Consider the following 11,862-nt stretch of genomic DNA (forward strand, 5'->3'; position numbering starts at 1 on the left):
AAACAGACCTTTTGGCCCACCGAGTTCGCGCTGACCAGCGATCCACGTAGACTAGCACTATCTTATGCACTAGGGATAATTTACCAAGGCCAGTTAACCTACAAACCTATATGTCTTTGGTGTGTGGGAGGAAACCGGAGCTTTCCCTGGGTCACACGGTCACAGGGACAAAGTACAAACTCCGTACAGACAACACCCTTAGTTGGGATCAAACCCGGGTCTCTGTAAGGCAGCAGCTCGACTGCTGTGCCGCGATAATTCCAGCATAATTCCAAAGAGGACATAACATTGATTTTGATTTTTAAACACCCTTCACTTTTGCATGTATCTGGTAAAAATATAAAGAAACATGTTTTGATTTTCCACAGATGTTGAAAACCGTATTCACCTGGCAGATTTTGACAAGAGTGTGTATTTTGGTAATAATCCAGCTGTGACGATATCATCCAAAGGGAAATGGGAGGCTTCTGAAATCCTTCAGAAACTGGAACAACTGCAAACACCAACTTTCGAAGCGAGTGAGCTGTTCACAGCAGATCTACAGGTCCTCTTTTTCTCTCTGAGTCATTTGGGTAAAGGGCCAAGGTCTTTACCACAGGATGCAACCGGGGCTGGGAAGAGTGAGAGCAAAACATGGCTAGATTAGGTCAGATCATCCACTTGAGACATTGACTCTGATGGTCTCAACAGATGCTGCTTGACCGGCTCTGTGTTTCTAAAATGTTTCTGTTTTCGGTTAGGTGATGGCAAGGATACAGTTGGCAAGAAGAGCAGTCAGCTGGGTACAGTGAGGATTTGGAAAGTGAAGAACTGGTAAAACAGCCTGTTTAGGGATTCGAATGAACAAAGAAATAAAGAGAAATCAAGAAAGAGGGAAGGAAAGATTGACAGTCATGTGTAGATCCATTAATATGAAAGAAGATGTTCCGTACTCATCATTGGAGCACCTGTGTGAACAGTCCATTAATATAAATATTGTATTGTGTCAACATAACTAATCTTATATATCTATTATGTTTAGTTGTTAACAGAATAGTCTAATGTGTAGAGGAGCTGCCTGATCAAGACAGAGTTGTGAAAACCACAGGATTATAGGTTTTACTGTTGATCTCCACTGAGTCTATGTTCCCCAGAGATGCTGCCTGACCCACTGAGTTACTCCAGCACTTTGTGTCCTCAATTTGAGAATGTGGGCCTGTAATTGGAATAGTGAGGTTGAGGTAAATTATTTGACATTCTTAAAATAAGGAATAACCAACCAGAAACGAGGATAATGATAGAATTTGTAATAGATTTTAAATGTTTTTTTTAAATTGCTTGTCATTAGGGCAATGGGAACATAGTACATACATGAAGTGAGTGACCTCTTGCATGCAATTTCTACCATTCTATAAAATTACAGACAATGAATGGTGGAACCTAAAACAGGCTATATTAGGGGTTTGACAGAGTCCTGGTTAAGTTGCCGGACCAGCACCCAGAGTTCTGGACCATTACTCTCACCAAGGTGGCAGGGGAATTATCACCATTAATTAAATATATCTGGAATTCGAATTAAAGCTGTTCTCAGCAACAGTAATCATGAAACTACTAGACAGTTGCAGAAACTCATCTGCCTCACTAAGATAATGCCCTTCAGGATGGAGAAGGAGAGCTGCCAGACTGGCCTATATGTGACTGCAGACCCACATCTTGTGGTTGACTCTTAACTGCCTCTTCAGTTTAAGGGCAATAACAGATGGACAGTAAATCCAGGGAATTCCAGTGATATCTACATCCCCAGAACCAATAAAAAATAACTATAACTATAAAATATTACTTGATCTATATTATGTAACATAAGTATGTATCCTTCCCTCAGGATATAGTTCTGAATTTGTTTCCCTTTCTGGACAGGCTTTGGGACGGCTACTGCACTTTCTAGTAACTCAAGGAAAAGACCCTTATGAGAATAAGGATTTGTGTGAGAATCAACCATCCCTTGACAAGGAACTGTGCAACCCCGGGAATGCTGAAGTCCGGGATTTCATAGAGAGATTGCTCGCTCCGGCGGAGACCCGGATTACCCTCCAGGAGGCTGAGCAACATCCGTTCCTGTGGAAAGAAGCAGAGTGAGTCAGATGAGCACAAAGAATGCTGTGTTTGATAGTTCTCAAGTGTATGATAAGCTGAGATGACATCTATTGTATTTGAATGTTAACAATCTGAGGAGCACCAGAATTAAACAAAATTATATTTTTCAATTGGTCATCTCTACAGCATAGAACTTTACAGAGGAACACAGGGATAACAGCATGGTTGCAACCACTAGGTAGAAGCCAACAGAATTTGTAGCACAGAGATGACTGATGTTCCACATCAGATACTTGGTTTCAGGCTGTTACCAGGCAGGGCACAGCAGCAGCAGCAGATGCCTCCTATTCTGCCCTTAGTGGGAAGGAATTTTAAGGGGACAAGGAAATCTGATTTTATTTTTTAAGCATTTTGTGAGTTGCACCACACAGTGGCCAGTGAGTAGAACTGTTGCCTCACAGGTCCGGAGAGCAAGTTTCAATCCTGACCTCCAGTACTTTCTGTGAGGAGTTTGCACATTCTCCCTGTGATCATGTGAGTTTCCCCTGGATTCTCTGGTTTCTTCCCACTTCTCAAAGATAAGCAAGTTGGTAAATGAACTGACCTCTGAAAATTGCTTTGTGTGTAAAGGATGTAAAGTGACTAGTAGTGTGCCTCAGGGTTCGGTGCAGGGCCCATTACTGTTTGCCATCTACATGAATGATTTGGATGAGAACATACAGGGCAAGATTAACAGGTTTGCTGATGACACAAAAGTGAGTGGTTTTGCAGATAGTGAAGATGGTTGTGAAAGATTGCAGCAGGATCTGGATTGATTGGCCAGGTGGGTGGAGGAATGGTTGATGGAATTTAATACAGAGAAGCGCGAGGTGCATTTTGGGATGTCGAACAAGGGCAAGACCTACACAGTGAATGGAAGGCCTCTGGGTAGTGTTGTAGAGCAGAGGGATCTAGGAGTACAAGTGCATGGTTCCTTGAAGGTCGAGTCGCAGGTAGATAAGGTGGTCAAAAAGGCTTTTGGCACTTTGGCCTTCATCAGTTAGAGTATGGAGTATAAAAATTGGGAGGTAATGTTGCAGTTGTACAGGGAAGATATTGTCAAGCTTGAAAGGGTTCAGAAAAGATTTACGAGGATGTTGCCAGGTCTAGAGGGTGTGATCTACAGGGAGAGGTTGAGTAGGCTGGGTCTCTATTCCATGGAGCGCAGGAGGATGACGGGAGATCTTATAGAGGTATACAAAATCATGAGAGGAATAGATCGGGTAGATTCACAGAGTCGTTTACCCAGAGTAGGGGAATCGAGGACCAGAGGACATAGGTTCAAGGTGAAGTGGGAAAAGATTTAATAGGAATCCAAAGGGTAACCTTTTCAAATAAAGGACGGTGGGTGTAAGGAACAAGCTGGCAGAGGAGGTAGTTGAGGCTGGGACTATCTCATTGTTTAAGAAACAATTAGACAGGTACATGGATAGGACAGGTTTGGAGGGATATGGACCATGCGTAGGCAAGTGGGACGAGTGTAGCTGGGACATTGTTGGCCGGTGTGGGCCTGTTTCCACACTCTATGACTCTATGTAGGTGAGTGGTAGAACTAGGGGGAGTTGATGGGAATGTGGGGAGAATAAGAATGGGTCTGATGAAGCATTAGTGCAAATAGATGATTAATGGGCAGAGTAGACTCAATGGGTCAAAGAGTCATGCTGTATGAATTTTTGAATCTATGATCTGGGGCTGAGTTGGAGCATATCTGAAAGGTCATCATTCATTGTCTATCACTAATAGCCCATGAAAAATTGTTGGTTAAAATCATAAAGTTATACAGGAAGGAAACAGCTCCTGTGGCACAACTGAGCCATACTGACCAAGGTGCCTACCTGAGTTAGTCTCACTTGCATGCTTTTGACTCATATTCCTCTAAACCTTTTCTGTCTATGTGGCTGTCCAAATGTCATTTAAATGGTGTAATTGTTTCTGACCCCACCATCCCCTCTGGCCGTTGGTTTCATATATCCACCACCTCCATATGAAAAATTTGCTCCTCAATCTTCGTTAAATCTTTTCTCTCCCAAATTAAATTGGAGACCTATAGTTTTAAATTCCCCCACCCCGGTAAAAAGACTGCCGATCCACCTTATCAATGTCCTAATAATTTTATAAACCTCTATAATGGCACCCATCAGCGCCCTATGCTCCATGGTGCCAACCTATCCAACTTCTTGCAACTCAAGCTCTCCAGACTCAACAATATCCTTGTGAATGTTTTCTGCACCCTCTCTAGCTTAATGGCAACCTTCCTTTGGTGGGTAACCAGAACCACAAACAATGGTCTCACCAATGTTTTGTACAGCTGTAACATGACACCCCAACTCTGGTACGCAGTACCCTGACCGATGAAGACAAGCATGCCATGTGTCTTCTTCATCACCCTGTCTATGTCAACATTTTTGGGAAACTGTGTACTTGTCCCCCACGGTCTTTGTTGTACGGAATCCCCCAGGGCTCTGTCTTTCACTTTGTATGTCCTGCCTTGGTTTCACTCCCCAAAATTCACTAATTTGCATTCATCTGAGTTAAAGTCCATCAGTTTCCCAGTTAATCGAGGTTCTAGTGCAACATTACACAATCTTCTTCACTGTCCATTATACTGTTGATCATGCCACCTACATTCTCATCCAAATCGTTAATATACATGATGAACTACTGTGGACCTAGCACTGATCCCAGTGGCACACCACTAGTCACAGGTCTCCAGTCTGAAAAACAACTGTCCACCACACTCTCTAACTTCGTCCCCTGGACAATTTTGTATCCATTTGGCTGGCTCATCCTGGACCCCATGTGATCTAATCTTCCAGACCAGCCTACCATGCTGCCTTCTTGAACTCGATGAACTGACATTTAATGCAGAGAATACCTCATGGGTTTCACACTCCTGGTGGAAACTCTGCAGTGGAATTGAGTTTCAACTCTGATCTTGCTCTGATTCTTTTGGAAGAATAAATCCTTTACATGTGATTATTATGGTTTACTGTATCTGCCTGACCAAGTCATTAGGGAATAGAAGTAATATTGATTTCTAGTCAATTTCTCATTTGATCAATGTCACACAGGCTGACAGCTGTTATCGGAGGAATATGTAACTACTGGCATTAATCCACTTCTGGTTTTCACTTCAGGAAGAGCAAGTTTGTCCAAGACCTTGCCAATGAAGACGTTGTAACAAAACGGAAACAGGATAGTGAGCTAGTACAGATTCTGAATAAGGCTGGCAAGAACAAGGAAAGATCATTTCACAAGTGGACAGGAGAGGTAAAACATTTAGTTATCTAAGGAACATTGTGCTCTCTGGAATAGTGGGCTTTCTGAAGTATGTAATCTGAATATAATTGATTGAAATATCGCAGTCGGATTTGGCAAGCTGTTGAATTGGTAGTTCACATTACAATTCCACTTTGTTTCTGTTATCCAATGAGTCCGATTTAGAAACTCGGGGTACATGAGTGGACTAGTTTTCACTGCAGCTGGGAACGTACTGAGTGTTTAAGAAATTGGAATGCAATACTTGCATTAGTATTAACACTGGATGGTCAGAGGAGTTTAGAATTCAACAGTTGCTGAAGTAGACTAGTCAACCTATCTGATCACCCAAATCGTCTATTTGCAGATCAGGTTTGCAACTCCCTGGTCTGTCATTCCATCTCAGTAACCTCTCCCCTTCAAAAGCCTTTCCTCATGCAACCACAGGAGATGTGACACCTATCCTTTTACCTCTTCGCTTCTCACCATACCAGGGTCCAGGTAAAGCAGTGATTCACCTGTACTTTTTTTCAGCTTAGTGCACTGCATTCCGTGTTCGTCATGTTGGCTCCACTGTCTGGAGAAACTAAATACAGATTAGGTAATGGCTCTTCAGAGCACCTCTGCTCAGCCTGCAGTGGTGACCCTGAGTAGTTACCTGACGCTTCTAATTCTCCATCTCTATTACACTCTGAGCTCTGTCTTTGGCCTCTTATATCATTCCTTTGAAACCAAAAATAACATTGAGGAACAGCATCTCAACTTCCATCTCTGCACTTGTTATTTAACACCGAGTTTAACAATTTCAGATAACCAGCCTTTCCTGCTTAAGTTTGAACTGGCCAGTCCTGATTGAAAGCAATCCACCTGAACTGTTGAATCCACATGAACTGTTTTTCTCGACAGATGCTGAATATTTCCAGCATTCTATTTTACTTCAGGATTGCAGCAAATAGTGTGTTTTGCATCTAACTTTGATGATATCAACTGGATTTCTGTCCCCTGAACACTCATCCCCACGCCAGTGCAGGAATTTGCTCTGTTCTCTCCCCACTCCTTTCTGCAACTTAAAATATGTTTGTGCTCTCACTTTCCCAGTTTTGAGCAAAGGCCACAATGAAATGTTAATTCTGTTTCTCCCTCCATAGATGGCTGCTTGACCAGCAGAGTACCTCCGGCATTTTCTGTTTCTATTTCAATTTTGCATCTGCAATTTTTCATTTTCAACCAATAGCAAGCTATTCAGTTGTACAAAACCACTATTACTGGGTACAATAAGAATAAACCTGGTTTGGCCTCTTTGCACGGATTTGAAAACAAGACAAATGCAGCTAATCTACCTCACAACCTTATATATTATTTCAAAGTCCAGTCAAACAATGGACTGATCAATTGTATTCCCAGAAATATAACTTTTACCTCATTTGGACTGGTTCACCATAATTCACTCCCAATGGTGGGATAGATCCACTAGAGACACACACTTTCTTCAAACGATGGCGGCACGGTGGCGCAGCGGTAGAGTTGCTGCCTTACAGCGAATGCAGCACCGGAGATTCAGGTTCGATTCTGACTATGGGCGCCGTCTGTACGGTGTTTGTACGTTCTCCCCATAACCTGCGTGGGTTTTCTCCGAGATCTTCGGTTTCCTCCCACACTCCAAAGACGTACAGGTATGTAGGTTAATTGGCTGGGCAAATGTAAAAATTGTCCCTAGAGTGTGTAGGATAGTGTTAGTGTGCGGGGATCGCTGGGCGGCGGCGGACCCGGTGGGCCGAAGGGCCTGTTTCCGCGCTGTATCTCTAAATCTATAAAATAAATCTAAAAAATTGCCAGAAATCTACAACATCAACAATAGACTCCATGAGGTATTGAGGCATCAGGTCAAACAAGGGCAAGGAAACCTGATTTTTCTTTTTAAGCATTTTGGCATAAGTGGGGGGGGATCTCTGACAAGGTCAGCATTCATTTTCCATCGCTAATCACCCTTGAGAAAGTGATAGTGAGCTGCCTCCTTGAATTTTCCCACTCCGTCTGGTGAAGGTGCTCCCTCGGCCTATTGGGGAGTGAGTTCCAAGATGTGGAGCCGATGGTGATGAAGGAGCAGTTGTTAACTGATCTCAGAGAGGAGAGGGAGAGTTTCTGTGGAGAGAGGGTGGGGAGGGTGGACGTTGTCCGTGGACTAAGTGAGTTGCTTGGTCCTCGTCTCCGCTCAATCATAACATTTGTGAAATCTGTAGACCAGATTGATATGCCGCGAAGATGCTGGAAACGTGAAATAAAAAGAGAAAAATCTGGAAACACTCAGCAAGTCTGGCAGCAACTGTTGAGAGAGAAACAAAGTTAATCTTTCAAGTTGAAGATCCTTCATTGGATAAGATTGAAATATAATTTTCTATTAGTGGTTAAAGGTCATCGACTTGATATGTAACATGGTTTCTATTTCCACAGATGCTTCTTAACCTGCTGAGAGTTTTTAGCAGTCTCTGTGTTTAGTGCCATCTTGTGGCCTGGAGGAGCAGAGGACACCAGAGGAATTTCAAGGGCAAAGAAAAACAAAGTGAATTTGAAATGATAAAAAAACGAATTCCCTTTACTTTAGATTGACGCTGAAGTTTTGGATGACATGAACATGGGTCAAAGCAAGAAGCGAACCGTGAAAAACGTTTACACGGACAACACCAATGATCTCCTGAAATTCATAAGAAATCTGACACAACATTTCAATGAAAAAAATGAAAGGTACTCGACACTGGTGATATTCAGTTATTTTTTTATTTATTGTGCAGATTTGAACCTTAAAAACATTTCTAATGTTTCTCCTTTTCTTCAGCTCTAACAGTAGCTATTGAAGGCCAGAGGATAAGATGTAGTTACAGAATCATAGTAATATAGGTGATGTTTCAGGTCGAGATCCTTCTTCAGACTCGTACTATATTTGACCGATCGAGTCTGTAAAAAGCTTGTGATGGTGTTAATGCCACCGATGTTTTAACCTTTACACAGTTACCTCTGATGCTACATGTAGAGTTGAGACCTTGAGTTAAAGACATCATTAGGTGCATGATGTAAAACAGCATCACCTACATTGGCCTAGTTTACATCTGAATCTGTTTTTTCTCCCAGACCTATTATGGGGCAGTAACAGACTTCTGAACTCTTGCTAGTGCTTAAAATCTGATCCTGTGTTGTTTTCCTCCAGACAGTATTTACATTTGCTTAAATATGAATGTATTGCAGTATCATTCTCAGTTGCTCTGATCTGGAAACATAAATGTTATCTTTTAACAATGAAGCATTGCGTTCCCTTTGGACAAATTGGGGATTTCTGCGCAAAAGCCCTTTGAGGCTTGACAGGGTAAATGTGGGGATATTGCCCTCAGGTGGAATCTGCAGTCAGTTTCAAAATAAAGGGTCGACCATTCAGACTCAAATGAAAAGGAATTTCTTTTTCCAGAGGGCAGTCAACCCTTGGAATTCTCTACCCGGGGTTGATGACAGTCAGTCGCTCAGCATGGTTCAGGGCAGAGGTTGACAGATTTCTGGATATGGAGTGGATCAAGGCACATGGTTTTGTTACAGGAAGGTCATCCAGGGGCAAAAGATGAGCTGTAACCCTACTGAATGGCAAAGCATGCAGCAGGGGCTGAAATGCTTCGTCCTGCTTCTGCATCTCAGGTTCTTATGGAGACACAAGGAACTGCAGATGTTGCTTAACAAAAAAGAGGCAGAGAGGTGCTGCCTGACTTGCTGAGATACTCCAGCACTCTGGTTCTAATGCCTGTTTTCAGCCATTGTAATCAAACATGAGCCACAGTCACCTGAGATGAGGAATGGATCGAGCGGTATCTGGATCCATTGCGTAGAGTATGCAAAAGCATATTCTATGATCCCTTGATCTGTCAAAGGAACTCCTGACAACTGTTGATGTTTTAAACCTTGGTTGAGTGCCGAGTTTATGGTACCTGGGGCTGCGTAAGGAAAACTCTCACTGACTAAAAATGTACATTTGTTATAATGTTATTTTTTTCAGTATCAAGATTTTAGTTGGAAGCCCCGAGACGTATTGGCTTTGCCGTTTTCCAGATTTCATCATCTCGCTCTACAACGCTGTGAAGGACACTGAATGGAAACGCCACTTTCCAAACCAACAACGGCAGCTCCTGCTGCCAACAGCGCCTCCCTCTGGTGGTTCTGCACAGGACTGTTGAGCTGTCAGTCAGAATCCCATGCTTCAAAATGCAATGCACCGAGAGAAACGGTGCTTATTGAGTGCTTTTCATCCCCTCGGGATGTCAATGATGTTTGGCAGACATAATGACAGCCAATTTAAGGAAATTGGTCTGCAAATAGCGACGGTTTTCAGCGTCTGCAAGCCACCCCACCCTCCCCCAGTCAACACCATTGCCAGTTGTGTCACTTGTCTCTTTATCACACATATTCAAGAGTCAGGAGTGTTTTATTGTCATATGTCCCAGATAGAACAATGAAATTCTTACTTGCTGCAGAATATGTAAACATAGAAACATAGAAAATAGGTGCAGGATGAGGCCATTTGGCCCTTTCAACCAGCACCGCCATTTGTTGTGATCATGGCTGATCATCCACAATCAGTATCCTGTGCCTGCCTTCTCCCCATATCCCTTGATTGCACTAGTCCCTAGCCTCTAACTAACTCTCTTTTAAATTCATGAAGGAATGAAGCTATGAAGGAAATAACTATTATTTACACCGATTACACAGACCAGACCTCCCACCATTAACTATCACGGAGACAAGACTCCCCACCATTGGTTCCATCTACACTTTACGCTGCCTTATCTAATTTACCTCTATCCCATTGTGGATAATGGAATTTGTCTATGGAAATGGTGTGCCCCAATGTTGAGAACTATATTCTGCACTCTGTATCTTCCCATTTGCTCCATCTATTGTAGGAGTTTGACTTGATTGCATTTATGTATAGTATATCTGATCTGCATGGATCGCATGCAAAACAAAGCCTTTCACTGTACCTCATACACATGATAGTTTTAAATGTAAACCTAAACCTTAACAATTATATTGGAGGGGTGAATTTTGATACTTTCTTCAAGTAGTACAATGAGAGCCCTGATTCTGGTCTTAGGCGAGGGCAGATGACTTTGCTTTAATGCCTTGCCCAAAAGCTGACACCCCTGGCACTCAGCAGCGTTACACTGAGAACAATGGCAGGATGATGCCAAGACCGACTCCTTGTAAATCTCTGCCTTCACTGCCTTCACTTCAATGTCTTAGCAGCAGGTTGATTCCATGTTGTAAAAGCCAAAGGATTTTGGACTAATGAAATAAAAAATTACTGGAAACACACAGAAAGTCCAGCAACATCTGTGGAAAGAGAAACAAAGCTGCTGTTTCAAGTCAAAGCTCCCTCATCACAATATAAAAAAGTTATTTGACCTAAACTATTAAGCGTTTCTCATTCAACACATGCTGCCTGACCTGCTAAGTATTTCCGTTTTATTTCAGAAACTGAGCATTCAAATTTTTTTGTAAATGTACTTTTAAAGATTAAAAAAAGAATAAGGATGAAATCATAAACTTTGTGGTTTACCAAACAGCTATTGAGAGACCAAAGTCACTCTCAAAATGAAAATTTCTCAAAGTTACATCATAAATAACAGATAAAAGTGAAAGTGGACAGAGAAAAAGGGGTGCAGGTCATTTCACAGATAATAAGCAACAGATTTAGTAGAGCAATTCATGTAAATCAACGGTTCCTCAAAGATTTCAGATCAAACATAGAAAATCGGTGCAGGATTAGGCCATTCGGCCCTTTGAACCAGCACCGCCATTCAATATGGTCATCCAAAATCAGTACCCCGTTCCTGCTTTTTTCCCCCAAATCCCTTGATTACTTTAACCCAAAGAGCTAAATCTAACTCTTGAAAACATCCTGTGAATTGGCCTCCATTGCCTTCAAAATCATCCAAAATCATTCCAGATTCACAACTCTGGGTGAAAAGATTTTTCCTCATCTCAGTCCGAAATGGCCTACCCCTTATTCTCAATGGGCAGTCCTGAAGGGAACAATGATTTAATTCACTCAATACAGAATTCTGAGTCAATGATTTGTCTGCAACTAGGCTTGCTAAAAAGCTAAAGGCTGTATGTAATGGTTAATTCTGATATAAACTAATGCTCTGTGTCACAGTAAAGTCTTTTAAGTTACTCCATAACTGGCTTCTTGTGTGGTTCTTTCTCATTTTATTTCAAATTTGAGTAAGAATTGATTTGACAGATTTTCAGGACATATTTTTAGTATAATCCCAATCCAGCATTGCCAATACTTTAATGTATGAGTGGGATGGGGCGGATTGTATGTGAAAACATGAGAATCTTCAAAAACACATAAGCACCAGCTGCTGTGTAATGTCCATATGAATCCATTGTTGCCTAAACAAGTACATTTGGGATCAGGATTTGGTGTGATCACATATGATTGAAACCGTT

General features: G+C 42.0%; 1 protein-coding gene across 2 annotated transcripts in view; it reads left to right on the plus strand.

Annotated features, from left to right (window-relative positions):
• The window catches only part of LOC144597830 (2-5A-dependent ribonuclease-like), a 27,226-nt gene extending 15,647 nt beyond the window's left edge, over nt 1-11,579 (plus strand). For both annotated transcript variants that reach the window (XM_078407472.1, XM_078407471.1), the window contains exons 3-7: nt 369-544; nt 1,897-2,111; nt 5,250-5,382; nt 7,973-8,112; nt 9,404-11,579. In XM_078407472.1, the coding sequence (XP_078263598.1) occupies nt 369-544; nt 1,897-2,111; nt 5,250-5,382; nt 7,973-8,112; nt 9,404-9,581 (842 nt within the window). In that variant the 3' untranslated portion in view covers nt 9,582-11,579. The remainder of the gene's footprint in view (nt 1-368; nt 545-1,896; nt 2,112-5,249; nt 5,383-7,972; nt 8,113-9,403) is intronic.
• Nucleotides 11,580-11,862: the final 283 nt, after the last annotated feature.

Source organism: Rhinoraja longicauda, chromosome 11, assembly GCF_053455715.1.
Source record: "Rhinoraja longicauda isolate Sanriku21f chromosome 11, sRhiLon1.1, whole genome shotgun sequence".
NCBI lineage: Eukaryota > Metazoa > Chordata > Chondrichthyes > Rajiformes > Arhynchobatidae > Rhinoraja > Rhinoraja longicauda.